At 40.6% G+C, this 23,273-nt stretch overlaps 1 protein-coding gene across 1 annotated transcript in view; it reads left to right on the top strand.

Moving 5' to 3' along the window:
* The window catches only part of FBXL17 (F-box and leucine rich repeat protein 17), a 1,859,129-nt gene extending 1,849,748 nt beyond the window's left edge, over positions 1 to 9,381 (top strand). The window contains exon 9 of the mRNA XM_086961002.1: positions 6,541 to 9,381. Within this exon, the coding sequence (XP_086817128.1) occupies positions 6,541 to 6,678 (138 nt within the window). The 3' untranslated portion in view covers positions 6,679 to 9,381. The remainder of the gene's footprint in view (positions 1 to 6,540) is intronic.
* The last annotated feature ends 13,892 nt before the right edge of the window (positions 9,382 to 23,273 follow it).

Below are 23,273 nucleotides of genomic sequence, written 5' to 3'. Positions count from 1 at the left end.
AGAGAGGGTCCTCATGTGTTGGTGTCAATTGATTTGGCTAAAGCCTTTGATACGGTACATTGTGGGTATCTGATGGAGGTGCTCCAGAAAACGGGGTTCGGGCCTGGATTTCGTAATTGGATTTGGGTGCTCTATGGAGCGCCCCAAGCCAGGGTCCGGCTGGGGTCGGCCCGCTCGGAGGAATGGCCACTGGAGAGAGGTAACCGACAGGGTTGCCCTCTCTCCCCTCTCCTATTCGCTCTCGCGATTGAACCCCTTGCCGTCTCCGCCCGCGCTGAGCTACAGCAATGGGGGATAACGGTGGGTGATACTATTAATCGCGGTACCAAGATTCAAGAGAGCAAACTGGGGCGGAAGAAGCTTCCTGGTACATACAGCGAGAATCTGGAACCAACTACCGCTAGATATAAAAACAAGTCCATCACTGAAATCATTCAGAAAGCAAGTAAAAACGTGGCTGTTCTCCGCATATCCCTAAATTAACATCTCAAGAGTCAGTCGAATCACAGCGCCAAGACGCCTATGGGCAATCGCGCGCTTTACAAATGCACAAATCAAATCAAATCAAATCAAATCAAATCAGTCTCACTCTACGCTGATGACGCACTATTCTATCTGACCTCCCCCTCTTAGGCCCTCCCCGTCTTGATGCGGACCCTTGACCGCTTTGGTGCAGCCTCTGGGTTGCGTATTAATCTCAATAAATCCCTGGTCTTCCCATTGACGGGATGTATTCCGGACCCAGGCGTGGATATACCATATTTGGGTCTGCGTTGTGAGCGGGAGGCGTTCCGATACCTTGGCATTCAGGTGGCCGCTTCTGATGAGGCTCTGCTGACTTACAACGTCGACAGAGTACTCCAAGCTCTCCACAAATCTGTTACCTTTTGGAACTCGCTCCCTCTCTCCCTTATGGGGCGATTGGCGATCGTCAAAATGGTGATGCTCCCCAGGATTTTATATGTATAACAGAATGACCTATGTCCATTGCTCCCCGAGTGTTTCGCACACTTGACTCGCTCCTTACCTCCCTGCTTTGGGCGGGCGCAGTAGAGTAGATTTACGCACAGTAACACGGTGTTGGGAAGAGGGAGGCCTGGAGGCCCCAAGATTTGGCTTGTATTATTATGCAGCGCAGCTTCTCCCAGCCGCAAAGTGGTTCGCTGATGAGGAGGATTGGGAACTGGCACTGCTGGCAGGTACGGCGCATGAAAAGGCCCTGAGGGAGGCCTTGATGCAGGGTCGTGGCGCCGATAAAACTCTACCATATGTGGTGCGTCACACGGCAGGAATCTGGCAGCGATTTGTCGAAAAAGTACTAAGAAGGGCTCCGTTTCAAAGGGAGCTCCCTGTGTGAATCTTGGCCCCGGTACTCCGGTTGGAGGAGAACATGTCATACCGGAAGTGGCGCTGTGGCGGATGCGAGACTCTGGCAGACCTCTACCCAGACGACTCTTTCGTGTCCTTTGAACGTGCCATGGAGTCCTTTGAGCTAAGTGGGGGACAATACCTCCACTACAGAAGCCTCCGGGACATAGCCAGAACAACGTCGCCCCAATACCCGGAAGCACCTCCACTCACCTATACTCTCGACATTATTTTATCCTGTTGGAGAGGTAAAAGGCTGATTTCCCTGCTCTACTCGGCCGTGCGTCGAGACTCGACCACCCCCCCACCCCCCCCGATCGCACCGGCTTGGGCGGCATGGGAGGCAGATCTGGGGGTGGAGCTAGAATCTGAACAACGAAAAAGAATTGGGCTCTTGACCCGTAAGGTCTCCTGCAATGTTTTAAACTTACACATTTCAACTTTTTCCACCGTACCTATATGACCCCTATCTCTCTGAATCGCATACCAGCAGATAGACAACACAATTTTCCTAGGTGTGGGGCGCAGAAAGCGGGTTTTCTCCACCTAGCGTGGGAATGTACTCTGGTTCATAACTTCTGGAGAGAAGTAGTGGCCCACATTGCTCGAGCCACAAAAATCTGACTTCTGCAAGACCCGCTCCATTGTCTACTGGCACTAGTGCCCAAACCCAGAAAGAAGAAGCTGTCTTATAAATTCTTGCAACTGTTGCTAGTCTTGGCAAGGAGGCGCGTGGCTATCACCTGGATGGGTCAAAGGGCGCCCGAGATTTCCCTCTGGCTGAGGGATGCTAGAGAATAGGCCCTGGCTGAGGAGACGCACATGCAGCGCACTCGCAGACATGGGAAGCTACAGGATGATCTGCTTGCTTGGAGGATGTTGTGCATGGAGGGGTTGGCAGATAATGATTCGGATGCCACCAGCGCTGAATTATTCACCCCGGCTGAATCGGAGTCTGAGTGTGCTGGGGAGGGGGCCGAATTGGAGGGTTTGGGTCCGGTGTGAAAGCCCTACGCAGGCACGCAAATATTCCTTGGTTCGCATAATTGTAAATGGCTGTGATCCTCACAGGTCCTTACTGTATTATAATGACTGCGCCTTAGCTGGGCCTCGCATAAATGACCTGATTCGTTAAATTCTGTACTAATGATGCCATACTTGGGGAATTTGGTTCTTGTTAAACGTTAAATAGAATAAACACAGAAAAACAGAAAATTAGCGAATACAAAGATAGTTCCATATCCTTAAAGCACAGCTGAACTTTTCCTTTCTACATGTTCTGATCCTACGTCGGCCATCCTCCGGGATGTGGGCCAAATATGGCTGTGTATTGTCCTAGAAACTGCATGTTATCAACTTTTGCATATAAGTGGTTTGGATGACCATTTAACCTGTGCCTCCTTATAATTTCGCAATAAAAATATTTCCCCCCCCCCCAAAAAAATTTGTAAGTAAAAAATGTTTATGTAGATCCAAACTTAAAAAGAAATGGCTTCATCGGTACTTGTTTAAGCTTGGTACTTACTGGGCTGATGGACACCAGGCATCTTGATCTATTTGTGGATTTTTCTGTCACACCTTAAGGTTTCTGAAGGTATTTCAGATTATTCAATATCATTTGGAATCGAAAAGGTTTGAATGAAGTGAAATACATTCAAAGTTGCACCAAATGGTTCCCTACCCCACAAATATATCTTGCCCAGGATCCCACACATCCTTTAAATGTTCCCGAGCAGCTAACCAATTATCCTGTAGTAAAAAGTTCGACATCCAAATCTTCACTCCATGTACATTTTATTTAAACTATTGCATTGCACTGTAATGCATCACTCTCTTGTCACTGGTAAGAACACGGGCTTATGTATAGCTTAATGATCACCAAAAATTATGGTTTGAAACAGTCTGTTGGAAGCTGTTACATCTGACAGCCTTAGGGAAGTCTTTCCCCCAACTTTTTGCCTACCTCCTCCACTTTTCTGAGCTCAGTTTTGCTGGCTTTAGGACTCTGTGCACTGTATCACTGCTAAGCAGTACTAATGTGCTGGTGCTCTCTCCCCTAAACATCGTAATATTGGTTCATCCACAACTGGCATATTTAATTTTCTTATACGTCCCTAATAAAGTGGTACCCCTTGCACCCACGACCTTTAAATTAAATGCTACTATTGGTATGTTTACCTTTCCTTTATGTTTTCTGGTTTCTTGATTATCAGACAGAGAGTACTTTCAAATTTGAAAAATACCGTCTATCATTCCCCTACAAGTGACGAAGTAGCAAAAAACCTTTTTTTTAGCAAAAGTGGGCAGGCAAAGCTTTGTAAAGAATCTTGATTACCCTGGTGCCTATAGCACCAAGTCTGAACAATGCATCTCTAAAGGCTGCATTTCCTTGAGTAGATTAAGTAACATAGTCCAGTTTATGGCATTGTACACCAGACCTGGCACAGATTGGAGCCTCGATTAGAAGCTCTTTTTATGGTACATGTGCTGGCTGACTAGTTAGAGCACTACAGGGCCCTGCATAAAAACAGGATGCAATGGTTCAAACGGCTTTGTGGAGAGCATGCTAAATGTATGCCACCTCCCGAGTGGCTTTGCTCCAGAAAGTAATTCTCTGGCATTTGTGCCCTCTGCAAATGAGGGCCCAGCTGTGATTTTTAAACAGATTCTAGCAAAAATCCAACACAATCCCGATTAGAGGGGCCCCTTGGTTATATGTCTATAGGATATGAAGGAATATTTTATGCCAGCTCTTGGCTTCTGAATGTCCTACACCTCTGATGTATTGTTTCAAGTAAGTAAATCATCTCTATGTCAAGCCGTTGCCCTTAATCATTGGATCTTCAGTTGGTAACACTTACTCTTCTATTGCAATATATTCTATAGAAGAAAAACAAGCCCAGAGGCAGCCATCAGTCACAGAGAAGGGGCATCTGGTGGGGAGTGAGCTGAGCACTGACCTGACTGTTGCAAAATACAGTTGCAACTATGCAGACACATCATAAGGGTCCTGCCTTAGAGAAACTGAGTTAGCATAATCTTGCAGGCTCCAGTTCTCCAATAGCAAGATTACGTTTCTTAGATGAAGGGGAAAGGGAATTGGCATACAGGTGTCTAAATCTAGTTTTCAAAAACAGCACTGTCCCTTGGAAAAAAGGGGTACGTGGCTATCATGTGGCTCTGACGATTGAAACCTGTGAACCAATGTTGTAATGTATGCAATATATCATTATTCACTATTGGTCCTTATCAGCCTGCAGGACTATGTGGCTCCATAGTTATATCTTAGGGTTCCATCAGGAGTTAGGGGCAGCTAATGTATGACAGTAGACCTATACAGAGTGCTGCAAAGTTGATGATGGCACACATTTGTAGGCATCTACATGTCTGACTATGTTGCCCGTAGTGGTGTCACATAATCCTGATGGATCAATCAGGCTCTGAGTGAACCTCCCTAAAATTAATTAAATGTCGGACAGGATGGTTAAAGCAAAGACGTTCTGCATATTTGGCCTTTCCTGGACATATCTTCTTGCACACATCCCACACATTTAAAAAGCTGAATACCTGACTTTTCAATTAACCAACGTGCCATGGGCAGGCCTAGGTGCACACACCTGCTGAGTGCCCGCGTATCCTAGCGGGTGATAGAGCGCTTTAGAAATACACACAACATAACATCAGATTGGGTTCCATCCATCATCTGCTTACCTCATATGCTCTGTGGCCTCGCTTTTTGTGTACAGAATTAGACATTACATTTTTGTTTGTGCTGACATTGTTTGTAAGATTACAAGCATGAACATCTTTCAGGATTTCCTTGGTTGTATGATGACAGAAAAGTAACAAACCTCCATAGTGAAACAATATGGGTGACGAGCATTGAGCACCACCAATAGAGTACTAGTTCACTTGTAAGTCCTCATTGCCTAAACAAAACGTGAGATAGTTAGATACAACTGTGGCTGGATTACACAGAAAATGTGCCTTTTACTGCTTGGCAGTACTAAAGGGACATGGTTATGTACAATTCGATATACTCGCAGATGGGAAGATTGGTCTTTAGCGGTCAAAAGAGAATGGGGAAACCAGATTATTTGATGCATTATCATGTTGGAAGCAGGACTAGGATTCACACTTTCAGCAGCAATATACTCTTTGAGGAAGTCCAGGGGCCAAGGCTGGACGAAACCTGTGTTGGCAAGGAGTGCTTTGAAGAAAAAAAGGAAGATAAAAATAACAGAAGAACTCAGTCAGAGAAGCGTCTTCTGTTCTTCAGTGTGCATTCAAGAATTTTGGACATAACTCTATGGTGCACATGACATTAAAACATCTGGGAAGTAGAGAGCTTTACTTATGTTGGAAATACGTATCACAAAAGATGATTAAAAAAAATAAGAGATACTGGTGAACTCTACTTTTGAACTAAGTCTTCCTGACAAATATCAATTGTTTGGTTGACTGTGACTCAAGATGAGTGTCTCATTTTTAAGTTAAAACCAAAGTCCTGAAATAAAGCAGAGTTATGCATTTTATTGGAGGAGTGAGTGTCTAAACATGTTTGAGAAAGCTATAGAGTGCATCACGATTCCAGTGCCCATGGTGTGAAAACTGCATTGTGCTAGGTGCAGAAACTGAATAATGTTCTTTGTCGCAATAGTGATCTCAAAAAGGTTATTCTGTCATTGAAGGAGAGGCACTGCTAATTTGCCTGATCTAAGTTTTTCTATTAAATATATGGCTTGACGATGTCATTGTTGAGTGCATTAGTTAATGCTGATGAATGACTAATAGGATTTCGCTGGAGTGAGGTTGAGAAAGAATATATTGATAACGTGTGGGCAAGTTCATTGTAAGCACTGAGCCTTCAGTCTTTAAGAAAGAATAGATGGCAGAAGCAGAAGATTGTACTAAAGGTGACTTCTGTTCCTCGTGGCTTCCAACTCGTAGCTGGTAGGAGCAACTTAATACAGACACCTACAGTGTTGTAGGCTCACTAAGAGGTGTTTTTCATGTTTAAGCTACACCTTAGAAAAATGTGTCTCATCAGTGGAATGTGTATTTAATGATTACCGACATGCATGCCAACTGGTAATCATACACACAAACCGTTTATAATAATCCAAACTTTGTTTTCCTCTTTTTTATATCTTATGTTTTATTTACCTACAGGTGAATGAAGTCACTGTGGAGCAGCTGGTGCAACAGTATCCTCACATCACCTTTAGTACTGTACTTCAAGACTGTAAGAGGACTTTAGAGCGGGCTTATCAAATGGGTTGGACACCAAACACCTCGTCAGCCTCGTAACACTGTCACTGCTTGGATCGATGCAAAGGCACTGCAGAATTGGGACGTCTATAAATATTTTCAAGGCTTGCTTATATGCTTTCTTTTTTTCGTTCATCTCAAAATATCAAAAAATAACAAGTTTATTCCTTTAAAAACATTTTATTCTCATGTCTTTCTGAAGGCTTGTAGAAGAATTCCTTTCCTTTTGCTAACCATGTTGGGATTTTGTTCCTGAGATTTTGATTTGTTTATAGGTCCTAATTAGTGGATCAAGTCTTGTCGATGAAGTGCGCGTGATGTAGAGTTTGATGATGTTTGACCATACATATTCATGGTTTTATTTTAGTTATGGCAAATTAAGCATTCATCTTTGGGAGGAAGTTTTTCCAACTGTAAGAATTGTGCCCGGATCAAAATGTAATTTAGCTCGGTATCGCCTTTCCTCGTTCTGAAGTTATTGCACTGAGTAAAAAGTATATCAGGCGATTACAAAAGCAATGCCTGGCGTATTCTCCGTAGCGAAAATGTGTTTGTTCATTTGCAATAATTTCACCAGAATAAACTGTACTACTCTCTTTAGAATTGCAGTGTACTTTTCAAATGTTCTTCGAAATGTGAATGAAAATTCTACTACTGTAAAAGCAAATTAACGTTTCCCTGGTACATTTAACCCTGGTATGATGCATTTAAAAAAAAACCTCACCTTCGAAATGTGAACTCAGACACACAGATCCACGAATTTAAAATTATATGCAGACAAAACAGATATTTCAAGTGTCTTCTGAAAACATCTTACTCTATTGTGCCAATGATTATAGTAACATTGTTTGAGGCCTTTTTGGCAGCGTTTCAGTTCATGCCATTACACCTTTGGAATCATGTCACCAGCTCTTACTTATTAAACGGTTTACTAACACATTGCTTTGCCTATTTATTTTGTATTTTTATCTGCTCTTTCCCCTGTGGCCAGAGCCCGTTACTGTTTCCCTTGGCCTTTTTACTAGCTCACAAAATATATGAAACCGGTACCCGCTGAGACATTCAGCATTTTATATTAGTATGGAAAGGAATAGCGGATCCGATGGGGTCGGAGGCCTAAGGATGACCATGCTTTAATGACAGCCCCGGGAATTGGTGCACCCTGTGGACAGGTAGCTGTCCGAGCAGACCGCCCCCTGGAGAATTTACTGTCCTCTGTTAAATTGCAATCCTTGAAATCCTAAAATCTCCTAAGACTCTGAGGAGAGATCACGCCTTTCTTCCGGCGACGCAATGCAGACTGTATTCAGATGCTATGGTGAAGCAAACACAGCTCCCGCTGGTTTTAATTTGCAGCTTTTAGTATGAATTTGAAACAGGTATTTTATAATGCATCATTTCCCCTCTATATGTCTTAAGTGAAAGGCACTTATTGTTGAGAAATGCTGTAAGACAGTTTATCGTCGTTGAATCTGACGAGTTAGGAGTGAAGTGGATTCGTCCTTGCAACAGAGATCTGCCTCAGATATATATATTTTTCCATTTGAGCCTGAAAAGCTACCACTGATCTGTCTTTCTTAGTCCAGGCCTGCATGATGAACTTGCTTTGATCTTTGCAAACACTATAAAATGACACTAAAGGCGAGCAGATGATTAGGAAGACATGTTTTTGCCATATTTCCAATTAGATATCTACTAAACATCCCTAATGACTGCTCACTATTTCTGTTGATAACAGGTTTTTTGTTAGGAATGCAATAAAGTTGTTTTAATCTACGTGCTGACGCATTGTGGTTTTGCACCTTGCATGTGTCATTAAATGCATTGCCTGACATCTCGTCCTATAAGTTAATGCATCTCTCTATACGCATTAAGTGTGAACACATTAGACTTAAAAAAATTAAGGATGAAATGCATACTAACCTGAAGATCGCATTTCTAAGCTTTTTCCACTGTGATTGAGCCTTTTTCTTTATCTGATTACTTTCTGATATGATGAATGTTGTGATGTTTATAAAATGTACTTCATTTTATCCTCTATTCATTTGTCTTCTTTTCACCCTCCACAACCACCAAAGCTTTTGGTGGTATTGTCAAGAACAGATCTTGTGTAAGGACGGTGCTCCTGTAAATATTCTTTACATTTTATTCTGTCACTTAACAATTGTATAATATTGTGTTGGTTCCCATGAAGTTCTGAAGTGGAAGTATTGTGATTGTCACTTCCAATCTGTAAAAAATGTTTAATATCTTGACTAAGGTGTATAACCATTCTGTGTGAAACAAAATGTTTGTGAGAGTAAAAATTAAAATTTATAGGTGGAGAGGAAGCATTCATTGAATGATTTACAGAATTAAGTTGAAGCCGCCTTTTGTACACAACAGTAACATTTATCATATATACACCTATTTTTCTTTCTGATGTGAAGTTGTTTCTACACTCTCTAGATAAAAAACAGAACTTTTGTCATTTGGGAGTTGCAATACTTGCAAATGTTACTAATCCAGATATTCTCATACAAAATACACCTTAAACATACCAGATCCTGTGTTAGTCCATAAATGATACTGTCATTAGGAGTGCCATTGTGGTCTGCTTAGATAGTTTGCGTTTTGTTTTGATTACATTATGCAGAGTTCAACTGTACACCGCAAACTATTGTGAACAATTTAATACAGGGCTTTTTACTTGATCCAAAATGGCTGCCATATTTTCAAAATAAAAAAAACTATGAATGATAACTTTTCTGTGTGCGAAGTGGTGATTTTCTATTTGGGATACGTCAGTTAGTGCCCTTTGGAGCCTGAAAAGGAAGTGGTTTTCTATCAGCTTTACAAAATATACTTTGCCGAGTATGCATCTGTAGCACTTTTCTCTCATCACTCTATATATGGATTTGTGTGTCCTATCGACCTGAAGGCATTACCATTGTACTATTACGATGCTCTGCGGTACAAAAAATGTGGTTGAGGATTTTACTTTCTCAGCATAGACGAGACCAAATTAGCCCTGTTGATCCAGACAGTACCCTAATAAAATCGTTTAAATGTTGTGACCAGTACATTATCATGCTTCTGAAAAATCCTAGTGCCTCCACTTTCTCTACAGAATGGCTGTAATACTGAACTCTAATGATTATAACAATTATTGGTGCATAAGCTATTTTGTACATTTCTGGAATGAAACACTGCCCAGTAATACACACTTTAGATGTCGATTAAGCATTCCCATTTTTACAATGAAACATGGTGTATGCTAGAACTTAATGTGGACTTGTAAATCTGTGCTTAGAGTGGCACACTCTTTGGATAAGCGTATATCTCAGTTTTCTGTTATCTTCCTTCCTAATAACTATAAGGACACATGAGAATGAACCCAATGTCATCTCTACTTGTGTGAAACTAGTGACGCATTGAATGTGTCCTTGAACGCTCAGCAGGTGCAAATTGTCCTGTAGGAATTCCTTTACCAGCATTATACTGTATGCATACCATGCAATTTTAAATATTTTGTCTATAAATTTCCGTATACTACCATTTTCCCAAAATAATTTCATGCTGTTTACAATGCCATCTCTTCCCAAACGGTAAGGGCTGTTCATCATCAATGTCATAGGATATATCAGTTTATCAGGTAGCATGAATAGATAACCATGTTGATCCTTCCATCAGCCATTCACCAGAGTAACATATTGTTGTCATTTTTGTAAGTCTTCTTTAGTTGCTTGTTTTTGCAGATTTGTTGTGCCCCTAACACTGACGCCATATGCATTTTCTATCTCTTCAATATACATTCATTGGGAAACATAAGTTAATGGCATGACATTCTGAGCAGTCTCTTTGGCTATATCATCAGCAAAAACATTCATTCCCTTTGCTTATGTCATCTACTATCTTTTTGTATGCATTATATTTGACAATAGCTACTCATTTTTTGCAAAGATAAAGCATTCAGTAATTTAACAATCAGTGGAACATGTTATATTTTGAGACATGAGAAAACCTCTTTCTGCCCAAAGTCTGTCAAAGGTTATGTTCAACTGCAAACACATATTGGCTATCTGTATATATGCTCACAGTTAATCTAGCTCTCAGCTCACAGGCTCTTGGTAATGCTAATAATTGGGCTGCTTGTGCAGATAATTCTAATAGTCTACAAGCTTCAATCATATCGTGAAAGGTGGGAACAGCATAGGCTGCATTGGTTGTAACGCATAAGTCACCATCTCTTTCTTCCACTGGGGTGTCCTGTAAATCTATTCTCCCTTTGGTCTGTTATCAGTACACAATTATGTGGCAGTATTATTCTGGGGAAAGGGCATAGTGTTGCTGGATTAAGTGTGTTACATCAATGTATGGAATTATGAGGACTAAACAAATATGACTCGTGTTACTCTGGCATTTGTAAAATGTTGAGTTTGTGTTTTGTTTAACAGTATATCTGCCGAGGTATATCTGCAGAGTGAGGTACAAAACAGATGAATAATTCAATCAACAAGAGAGTAAGGGTTGGAATCAACACTCCCATGCCCCTCCTCAAATCAATATTTCAAACAACAAGAGAGTGTTAATACAAAACATCCAACTCAGTAGGCAAGCAAAGAATTTATTCAGGCACTACTGAACTAACGGAAGAGAAAGTTATTTACCAGTGGGAGAAAAATAGAGTGCACGTGCTCAAAGAACTAGCTAAAAAAGAACCCTCAGGCCCCAGTGAAACACTGGTAGCCAGTTGTCTTCATTGGGTTCCCATTATTAGCTAGAGAAGGTGAAAGTGAATTAAAAAGAGTGTGGACTACTCCTCGAAATTAGTTTAATAGGAGGGTAGCTCTAACTCTATTAAAAACCGTGTTTAGAAAACGTGACAATTTTCTGGACTAATACAAGGTTGTGCAATTTAGAACCAATCAGTCCCTTAGAATAGTGAAAAAGACAAAGCTAGAAAAATATGGTCAACATGTTTCTGCTTTATGAGCATTACTCCGCTCAGCATTCGTCAGGACCAGGTATAAAAAATAATACCGCTCACTGATCAAAGCACGGTAAAGCGCTCGGACCCAGTGGTGGTAGTAAGGACCAATACGACCTGTAATTGTCGAAGCTCCTTTAGGAAATTCTTCCTCAGTTAGAACACACTCCTTATTGTAGGAGAGACGATAATAATCTGTATGGGATGGATAAAAAACATCCAAATTATGACCCCTTGAAAAAATGTTTTTACACAGATAAGCTCTGAACATGTGCACACGTCTATGTCAGACAATATATATAAACATACTATAGTTATTGTCTGTCCCCTTTCCTTTAGAATTATTTGAAAGGGTGTTATATCCTATGTTCCTTCATTGCTAATGCTTTTCCTATGTTTGGCATCCTAGCACCTAGTTGCTAGGTTATTGTGGAATGTTCTGCTCCTGATCTTCAGTTGAAGACTGGAGCTTGTTGGATGTGCACTCTGATGGATCTAATGCTGTACTTGAAACTCTTAATTAAACTTAATTCTTAAGTTTACCTTCTTCTCCTGTGATTCCTTGGATACAACATAAATTGGCGACGAGGTGGTCAAGTCAGCATTACCTACGAACCTACGCCCAAATTTAAATTTTCACAGATCTCATCAGACTTCAGATGCTCATCTTTGATTTTCAATCTTTGCTTTTCATTATTCAAGTCTTCCATCAACCTGCTTCAAATTGGATTCCTATAAGATTCAACAACTTTGACTTCATTTTAAAGTAAGATATTTCTTATATTATGTGATTTGATAGCACCAGCGCCTGTATTTTATCTGTGTCCTGATTGCACCAGCGGCTGCTCATTAATCTTCACTACTGTTTCTGCTGTCAATTTCTTCTGGCTTTAAGTTTAAATCTTATTATAGCCACTAGAAAATATCAATGACTGTTTATATACTCTTAGTGATTTGATTGCACCTGCGCCTGCTCTTATCCTCTCACTGTGCCTTGATTGCACCAGCGCCAGTTTCCTTATCATTATTCATCTTAATCCCCTTAATTCACTATTTCAGCGGCTGTCAATCTAACTGTGCTCTTGATTGCACCTGCGGCAGACTCTTTCATCCCTGGCTTTAATTAACATTCAACTGTCAGTTTACTGCCTTTAACTTGAACCTGCGAGAAAATTTTTCTCTCCTTCTCTCTGAACCCATCCGGTTCCTCGAGAGACACTTAACATTTATTTTCCATTTATTTTATTGTATTTCTCAATTTCACATGTTTAATAATTAATATTGCTTATTCAACCTACTTAGAACTCTCCTCGTTCAAATGTAATCGCCACGGCGGTTTGGCATCCTCGAGAGCGACGCGCGCTGCAGTTTTCCGTCTTCGACATCCATCGGCAGTCTGCTCAGCTACACGTCATCACGACTTGACGTTCTCACGCACGTCCTACAACGCAGCGGCCATTTTCTGGTTGCCTAGCTACCGCCAACACAACTTCACCGCAAATACAACTTTCATTCACGGATCTCAGTGCTATCTTCGACAGCGACTTTGACAAGGTATTTAAACAGTATCTTTTAAGAAAATACTTGTGTGTCTCCTACGCTGACACACACAGCTGAAACTACATACTTAATACTACGTGTTTTGTGTGTCTCCTACGCTGACACACACAGCTGAAATTACATACTCAATACTACGTGTTTTGTCTACGCTGACACACACAGCAGAGGTTATATAGCCACAACGTGTATCTTCTACGCTGATACACACAGCTGATATTGGATATTTACAACCTGCATATACAGCTAATATTATAAATTGACTTAAACGTGCGTTAATTACATTGATACACACAGGTAACACTTGATTTAATTTTGCATATGTACTACAGTTAGCATATATTTTAAATTTTATTTTACTTTTATTATTTATTGATTCAAGATGGCTCAACAGACTGCAGTTCTTCCTTCTTCTTTTCTTCCAGAACCAGGTACACCTAAAATAAAATGGTCACATTGGTTTAAAGCATTTAATAGCTACATAATCGCCATTGATGCTGTAGAATTTTCTGCTGCTAGGAAAAATGCAATGTTATATAGTGCTTTGGGTGCTGAGGGTCAAAGAATCTTTGATCACCAACCCCCTATCATTAGACCTCCCTCAGATGATTGGAACGAGTACACTGAGGCTATCGCTCGTTTAGAAAAATATTTTAAGGATGAGCCGAGCGTAATTGTCGAAAGACACAGATTTTACACTCGCAAACAAAGGGAGTATGAAAAAATTGATATATTTTTAGCTGAGTTGAGAATTTTGGCTGCAACTTGTGAATTTGAAGGCCCTATTGACCAATATCTCAGAGATCAAATTGTTGTAAATTGTTTTAATAACAAAGTTCAGGAAAGAATTTTATGTTGTCGTAACCCTTCTTTGCAAGAAACTTTGGAATTAGCTAGAGGTATAGAAAGATCTGCTTTTGCTTCCAAAGAGTTAGGCAATAATAAACCTACACATGTAGATTTAGTAAAATCCTCAAAGAATTCTCAACGTAGTCAACCTCCAAAACTTGAATGGAAAAAGTCTGATAAAGTTCCCATTTGTTATAGATGTGGTTCAAAATTACACCTTGCTAATTCAACTTCTTGTCCTGCCTTAAAAAAACAATGTACTAATTGTAAAAAGATTGGTCATTTTGCCACAGTTTGCAAGTTTAAATCCAAGACAATGTACCTTGAAATTTCAGATCCTGATAATTCTGATACATGTGAGGAACAGATTGTAAAAAAGATATTGTTGTCTGTAGACATGATAGATGATCATGAAGATCCATCTATTTATGATCCAATATGTGATCTTAAAATTGGTCAGATTCTTGTTAAGGTCACTGTAGATTCAGGATCCCCTATTACCATCATTGCGGATTTCTTGTTTCTTAAACATTGGGACGAAAATCTACTCCTACCTCCCGATATACGTACAGTTGCATTTAATGGTAAAGTCATTGATTTATTGGGTTTCTTTAACGACAGTTTAACCTTTGAAGACCGTTCTATTGAGGCCAAAATTTACGTTTCAAAAAAAGGTTATAATGTCTTAGGGTGGAGAGATCAAGGTAAATTCCCTTTAGTGTTAAGACCTGGTACCAGAAATCCCATTTCTTTAGACCGTTCCATCAATATTAATGCTCTGGTCACTGAAGAACTTTCTCTAGAAAGTATCATAAATAAATACAGCAATGTTTTTTCTGACAATCTTGGTTCAGTTAAAGGCTATGAACATAAGATTATTTTGAAGCCTGATGCTGTTCCAGTAATTCATAAGGTAAGACATGTCCCACTAAGCATTATGGAAAGACTGAAGACTCATCTTCAACAACTGAGTAAAGAAGGAGTCATTGAAAACATCAACTCTTCGTTGTGGGTTTCTCCAATTGTAGTCGCACTTAAAAAGAACTGTGATGAACTCAGGCTATGTGTAGACCTAAGAGCTCTAAACAAAAATATTCAAGTAGATTGTTTTCCCCTTCCCCGTATTCAAGACATGTTGGCTCAGCTTAGAGGTACAAAGGTTTTCTCTACCATAGACCTACGAGCAGCCTACCACCAGATAGAGTTGTGTGAAGAATCTAAAGACTTAACTGCTTTCAACACCCCTTTTGGTTTGTTTAGATATCTGAGGTTACCTTTTGGTCTTGCCTCAGCGGCCTCAGTTTTTCAGAAACTTATGTTTCAGTTATTTGGAGAAGTTCGTGATGTCTTAGCCTACCAAGATGACATTTTGATCTCCACTAACACTGTGGAAGAACATCTTGTCAAACTTGATCAGGTTATTGGCACTCTAAGTGACCATGGCATGACTGTGAAAAAACAGAAATGCAAATTTCTCCTTAGTGAGGTTGAATACCTTGGTCATACCATCTCTCACAAAGGCATCGCTCCAAAACATGATCTTTTACAAGGCATTCGTGATTGCGCTCAACCCATTAACAAAGATCAATTAAGATCATTTTTGGGTTTGAGTGAATTTTACTCCAGATTTGTACAGAATTTTGCACATGTTAGTGAGCCTTTGAGGTCACTTACTAGGAATAATGTCAAATTCGTGTGGGATGAAATACATAGAGTGGCTTTTGAGTCCTTAAAAGATTTGATCATACATGCCCCGGCTCTCAAACCGTTTGATGAGAACTCTCTCTCATTCATTACAGTAGATGCTAGTAATACTGGTCTAGGTGCTGTTCTGAGTCAAGCTGATGGTGGGACTGAAAATGTTGTTGCCTTTGCTTCCCGTCAACTCTCCCCTTCTGAAAGAAATTATAGTACCATCGAAAAAGAAGCTTTAGCTTGTGTTTGGGGAGTAAGACATTTTTCCACATATGTTTGGGGCCGTGAGTTTGTATTAGTTTCAGATCATAAGCCTTTGATTTTTATTTGGAATGACAAAGGCTTAAGGAATGCTAGCCCTAGATTGAGTCGTCTTCTTTCTAAACTTTATGACTTCAATTTTGTCATGAGACATATCCCTGGTGGAAAGAACTTCACGGCGGATTTTTTGTCCAGGTGTCCTTCAAATGAATTGAAATTTTCTCCTGTCCTTGATGACAAAGAAGTAGTAGTTAATCTTTTGGATGGACTAGTTTTACCAAAGGATGTGGTTTCTGAATCCGATTGGATTAAAGAATCGTTGCAGGATTCTTCTTTTCTTACACTTAAAAAATATATTGCTGAAGGTTGGCCTAGAGAAAATCTTATTGATAAGGATCTTCTTCCTTTTTCCAAGGTTAGGGATGAATTAAGTTTGGAGGGTGATTTCCTTTTGAGAGGTGTCTCCCTCATTCCTCCTGTTTCTATTCGAGACAAGATTATTGAGATTGCTCATAAAGGTCATGGGGGGATCACAAGTACAAAAAAAAGATTGAGACTTCACTATTGGTGGCCAGGGATGGACATCTGTGTGGATACCTTCTTAAATGGCTGTAGTGAGTGTTCTCATGCAGAGAAATCATTGCGGACTGTTAACAAACCCTTGTGTCCCGTCACCTTCCCTGACAGTCCTTGGGAGAAATTAGGCATGGATTTTCTAGGGCCCATTGGTGGTTTAAACCAGGGTTTCAGATTTATACTCACCATTGTAGATTATCACTCCAAATGGGTTGCCTGTGAGTTTTTAAAAGAACCTAATACTCATAATGTCATAAAATGTCTTAAGAAACTTTTCCAGTCCGAAGGAATTCCCAAATTCTTAGTATCAGACAATGGGGTACAATTTGTATCTTATGAAATGAAGAATTTTTTGGACAATTTTGCCATTAAACACCTTACCACTGCCCTGTACTCCCCGCAGGGCAACGGCTTAGTGGAGAGAGCGAATCGTGTCCTGAAGGATGCGGCCCAACTAGCTATTTCATCTAGCCTTTGTGTTCAAGATGTTGTCTACGACAGAGTTTGGTCGTACAACAACACTCCACACTCAACCACTGGGGTGACACCTTTCCTCTTATTAAGAGGGAGACAATCCTTTAATGAGTTATCTCCTGGTTGGGTTGTTAGCAAAACATCTCAAGGTAAAGATGTTGTTGATCTGGATCTTGTCAAAGATAAGGTTGCTTCTGCTCAACTCAAGTCCAAAGTCAGATATGATCTGGATAAACATGTAAAAGAAATTTCTTTAAGCGTTGGTGACAAGGTTAGAATCCGAAGACCATGTAAGGTCAAAGGATCAAAGTTGTACCCAGAGACATCTATTGTTCAAATCGGCAAACATGCTGTTAAAGTTACTGGTGGTAAGTGGTGGAGTAAAAGGGCCGTTTCAAAGGTCAAAGGTTCAGACGTTGCTTCTGTTGATGTTTCAGATTCAAACAGTCTTCCCAATGTAGTTGACCTTAACGCTTTGTCTCCATGTAATCCTCCTTCATGCAGTTCCAATGTCTCTGATGGAGCTCTGTTATTATTTGACAATCCTAATATTCATGAGGAAGAATCCCTTCATTCCACTGCTTTGACCAGTTCTGATGATAATAACTTGACTTCTTTAGATAAAAGTGAAGTTTCCTCAGGTCCTTCTGAGGTCTCTGCTTCCCGTTCTAAGTCGTCCAGAGTTAAGTTTACACCGAAATGTTTGAATGATTACATTACCTAATATGTTTTCCAGTTGCAAATTGTTGTTTTTTTTTGTTTTATCTCTTTATTTTAACTTGTTTTGTTTATTGTGGGAAAGGAGGTGTGTTATATCCTATGTTCCTTCATTGCTAATGCTTTTCCTATGTTTGGCATCCTAGCACCTAGTTGCTAGGTTATTGTGGAATGTTCTGCTCCTGATCTTCAGTTGAAGACTGGAGCTTGTTGGATGTGCACTCTGATGGATCTAATGCTGTACTTGAAACTCTTAATTAAACTTAATTCTTAAGTTTACCTTCTTCTCCTGTGATTCCTTGGATACAACAAAGGGGCATGCTAGTTATATATATATTATTCATATTAGAAAAAGAACCAACATTATTCATTATCTGTGGTGCTAGAAAATATATCAGGAGTGAGTGATTGTATAAAAACAGTGCTCGATTCACCAAACGAATGGTTAGGGACTCGAAGTATTAACTCCTAAGGACACTTCCATAAGAAGCATGTGGGGCGCAGCACACTACAAAAAAGAGGCGGTCCACCCAGCACTTACTATCAAACATCAAGTGGTGTGCCCCATGGGCATAGCGGCTGGAGGAATTCTTCACGTTTGGCTCTCTAACGTGAAAACAAAGAGAGCATATCACTGAAGGTTGCAAATCCTATTAATAGTACAAAAGTGGGCTCTCATGGAGACCAAGGCGAGACTTACTTGTCTCCAAACGGCTCCCCGCTGTAAAACCTACACGCGGCCACGTCCGCCGCCCGTAGTAACAAACGCGAAATGAAAGTCGCGTTCGATATAAACAAAAAAAGGGGGAGGGTTGCGTCTGACGCGGAGCGTGTAATCACGTGTCTTTGGGCAATCACGTCATGATCTTAAAGGCGCCTATTTGTTTTTTTGTATGTACACGCCACCGGGAACTTTTAAGTCGGACTATTAACATAACTCAAAGCACCCGATATTTAGTAAATGTATACAAATAGCAAATTAGAGCAATTCATTGGAATAGAGTAAGCGTATGAAATATCTTAACCATAAAGGACCGTGTATTAGGAATATAATCACCTAATTGTCGATCAACCCCTTAGTCCACGCATAGGGGAAAGGATCAGTTTTTGTTGTTGTGTCCCCAAAATTCGAGACCACAGGACGGTAAAAAGACAATATAACAGGCGAAATGCCCTACCTCTAAAGGACATTATACTGGGAATGTGGTCACCTCATTCTCAATCATAAGATTAGTGCACGTCTAGGGGAGGGAAAAGAATCAGTTTTTATTTCAGAGTCCCCAGACTGTACGGCCAAAGGCTGTAGAAAGACATTTAAACTGGGGTGGTAAGGTTGTCTATCTACGCATGACGGAGCCCCATGGAATATCGTCGTTTAGACCATATTTATGGGTAGAGAGGCGGTATACCCATCGCTGCTCCTTTTCATATAGCGTACCTTCATTGTTAGAGCTCAGCTGTTCAATTATAACCCATTTCACATCATTTGGGCAGTGGCCTTGCTCCAGGAAATGGGTAGTCAGTTTTGTAGTGTTCCTACCACATCGAATATTACTACGATGTTCTCCTATTCTAGTTTTGATTTTTCTGGTGGTCATCCCTACGTACCTGAGGCCACACGGGCAAGTAATTAAGTAGATGACGTTACATGAATTACAGTTGGTGTGGCCTCGTAGGTGCCATGTTTTGCCCTCTTCTAATTGTAGTGTTTTAGTGGATGACGTAAGGTGGCATACACTACATCCCCCACAGGGGAAATGGCCAGTAACTGAAGGCAAACCCCAGGCATTTAGAACAGATGCATCATGTGGTAAATGATTTGTTCTCGGACGAGTATGTACTAGCGCATCATGTAAACTCCTATCCCTTTTGTACGAAAAGAGTGGCTTCTGCCAATTTCTTCCGTTACTAGTCAGAATCTGCCAGTGTTTTCCAATGCAGCGACTTACAGAGTTAGAAATGTTATTATAAGTTGTGACACAGGTCAGGGGGACCTCAGATTCACTTTCTTTTTCATTGTCTTCCAACAGAGCTTCTCTGTTGTTATTTCTCGCTCTCTTACGACTCTTTTTTAGGATTCTTTTGGGATATCCTCTCTGTTCTAATTTAGTTGTTAAGTCATCCGCTTGTTTGTTGAAGTCCGCGGTATTACTACAATTTCTACGTACACGTAGATATTGGCCGAATGGAAGATTTTCGCGTAATGAGCGCGGGTGAAAACTGGAGAAATGAAGGAGGTTGTTCCTACAAGTTGGTTTGTAGTAGGTTTTGCTCGTTAATCGATTCTCAGTTTTAGTCAGTGTAACGTCTAAAAAGACAATGGATGTTAAATCATATTGGTATGTGAATCTTAAATGAGGATCACAAGTGTTGACCCAATCAAAAAAGGAAAGTAAACTTTCTTCCGACCCTTTCCAGATTAAAAGCACATCATCAATGTACCTCTGCCACAGGATAACATTGAGAGCATAGGGATTGGAATTTGCTAGGATGTGAGTTTTCTCGAAGTTGTAAACATACAACCCCGCTATACTGGGGGCAAAAGTACTGCCCATCGAGGTGCCAGTCTTCTGTAAGTAAAACGTATTCTGGTATTGGAAGAAATTCCGTTTTAAAGCCAGGGTAGCGCAATCCATTACAAAGGTCTTGGAGGTGTTGTACGACCAAGTAGTTTGGTCCAGAATGTCTGCCAAAACCTTTAAAGTAGCGTCTTGGGGGATACATGTATATAAACTTTCAATGTCTAAGGACACTAGGTAGCATGGTTCCTCAGGCAGTTGTACATTAAGCAACATTGAAAGTAGACTTTTTGTATCCTTGATGTAGGTACTGGTTGATTGAATTAGAGGTTTGAAGAAAAAATCACAGTACTTAGAGAGTGGTTCCAACTGGGACCCAATCCCTGACACTATAGGTCTTCCCGGAGGTGGTGTACGATTTTTATGGGTTTTGGGCAGAGTGTAAAAGTAGGGGACTTTCTCTTCAGAGTTGATAAGGAAATCAGCCTCTTGTTTGGTGATATATCCGTCTCTCTCTGCTGTGGACACAAGTTCCAGAATTTCATCTTTAAGGAAAGGAGAAGGGTCCTGTTGGAGTATGGTATAACTATTAGTATCCCCAAGGAGCCTCTTGCACTCAACATCGTAAGCCGTGGCATCCTGGATAACTATACCTCCCCCCTTGTCAGCACTTTTGATAACTATGTCTTGATTTTCTTGCAGAGATTTAATGGCCTTAAATTCTCCTGCTGTCAAATTTTTGAAGGATGTCGGTTCAGTCAGAGCCTCTACTTCCAGTGATACTGCCTGTTCAAAAGCTATGATGTCAGCCGGTATCAAATGAGTCGGAGGGGTGAAGTTGGATTTCTTTTTAAAAGGTGTATCACCCGCTGTAACTGTAAGTGGTGTATCTCGTTGTTCAAAAAAAGATTTCAATCTAAGTTTCCGAAAAAACTCTCCCAGTTCGCATTTCAGTTTAAAACGATCTAGGCGAGGGCTGGGTATAAAACCTAGTCCCCTTTCTAGCACTGAGGTTTCTTCTTTTATTAGGGTCACTTTAGATAAATTTGTTATCAGGCTTACTGGTTGCTCGGTCCCGCCCTCTGATCTTGAGCCTTGCTCCGTGTGTTGTCCCCCACTGTTTCTGTGGGGCCCCAGTGTACTTGATTGCCAGTTCTTCTCTTTCCCCTGCCTCTCCGGCCAAAACCTAAAAAAGGCTGTGGGTACATATTTTGATGGAACTGTTGTGGCGGGGGAGCAAAATGTGGGTTCCAACCAAATTGTGGAGGAATTGGCGGTTGGTTAAAGGGATGAAAACCCCCGGGTCCTTGGTGTGGATAGGGGAACCAGTGCTGATTGTATTGGTTGTAATTTTGTTTTCCCCTGCCTCTGCCTCGTTGTTTATTCCCTTTACTGTCAGTACTCGAATTACTGGAGTCCGAGTCTGCTGAGGTATCTAGGTCTTCATTGGTGCGAGTAGGAGGAGCATAATCTTGGCTAGCATAAGGGTAGGTTTTATCATAGGACCATTTTTTTAAATCCTTTTGAAATTTGGCTACTTTAGACTGTGCGAGATTTTCCTTGTATTCATTAAGCTCTTTATTGAACTCGTCGAGCTTCTTTTTGTAACCTGTAACGGTTGCTTTTATATGAGCTTCTGTGGCTTGGATCTCTACTAATAAAGCCTCAGAAAGACGCATAGCTGTCTTGATGATGAGAATAGCCCAGTCGTGCGTACAGTGCCAGGCTATTTGTGCCCATTCTTTTCTGAATACACTATCCTCCAAAAATATACGTGGTGCATTAGTGACCAAAAGACCTTTGGGGGCCATTTTGTTATTGAGGTATTCTTTCATCATAGTTCCATGTAGAATTGCTCTAATTCTATTTTTCTTTTGTTCACCCAATTTGTCCCAGTCAGTTGTCTGGGATATAGCTTGGGCGACTAATGGGTCTGCAAAAAGGGAAGTATCATTTAGAATAGCATCAGCCTCCTCTCTAGAGTATGACAGGCCCGATGCCTCCATTACAAAAGTGTATTACGATGCACTGTTTGAATACAAAAAAGCTCCTGAAAATAGTTTAAAATATGTACTCTCGCAGCTGCGCGCTGCTTAGAATAATTCAATCAACAAGAGAGTAAGGGTTGGAATCAACACTCCCATGCCCCTCCTCAAATCAATATTTCAAACAACAAGAGAGTGTTAATACAAAACATCCAACTCAGTAGGCAAGCAAAGAATTTATTCAGGCACTACTGAACTAACAGAAGAGAAAGTTATTTACCAGTGGGAGAAAAATAGAGTGCACGTGCTCAAAGAACTAGGTAAAAAAGAACCCTCAGGCCCCAGTGAAACACTGGTAGCCAGTTGTCTTCATTGGGTTCCCATTATTAGCTAGAGAAGGACCAATACGACCTGTAATTGTCACAGGTCGTATTGGTCCTTACTACCACCACTGGGTCCGAGCGCTTTAGCGTGCTTTGATCAGTGAGCGGTATTATTTTTTATACCTGGTCCTGACGAATGCTGAGCGGAGTAATGCTCATAAAGCAGAAACATGTTGACCATATTTTTCTAGCTTTGTCTTTTTCACTATTCTAAGGGACTGATTGGTTCTAAATTGCACAACCTTGTATTAGTCCAGAAAATTGTCACGTTTTCTAAACACGGTTTTTAATAGAGTTAGAGCTACCCTCCTATTAAACTAATTTCGAGGAGTAGTCCACACTCTTTTTAATTCACTTTCACCTTCTCTAGCTAATAATGGGAACCCAATGAAGACAACTGGCTACCAGTGTTTCACTGGGGCCTGAGGGTTCTTTTTTAGCTAGTTCTTTGAGCACGTGCACTCTATTTTCTCCCACTGGTAAATAACTTTCTCTTCCGTTAGTTCAGTAGTGCCTGAATAAATTCGTTGCTTGCCTACTGAGTTGGATGTTTTGTATTAACACTCTCTTGTTGTTTGAAATAAAAATAGTACAAAACAGATGCACATCTTATCAAAGAAAGATCTTTATAGTAGTGCAGTTTAGCAAG

This window comes from Lissotriton vulgaris, chromosome 3_1 (assembly GCF_964263255.1).
Source record: "Lissotriton vulgaris chromosome 3_1, aLisVul1.2, whole genome shotgun sequence".
NCBI lineage: Eukaryota > Metazoa > Chordata > Amphibia > Caudata > Salamandridae > Lissotriton > Lissotriton vulgaris.
The sequence above is the reverse complement of the archived record's forward strand: the minus strand, read 5'-3'. Positions and strand labels throughout refer to the sequence as shown.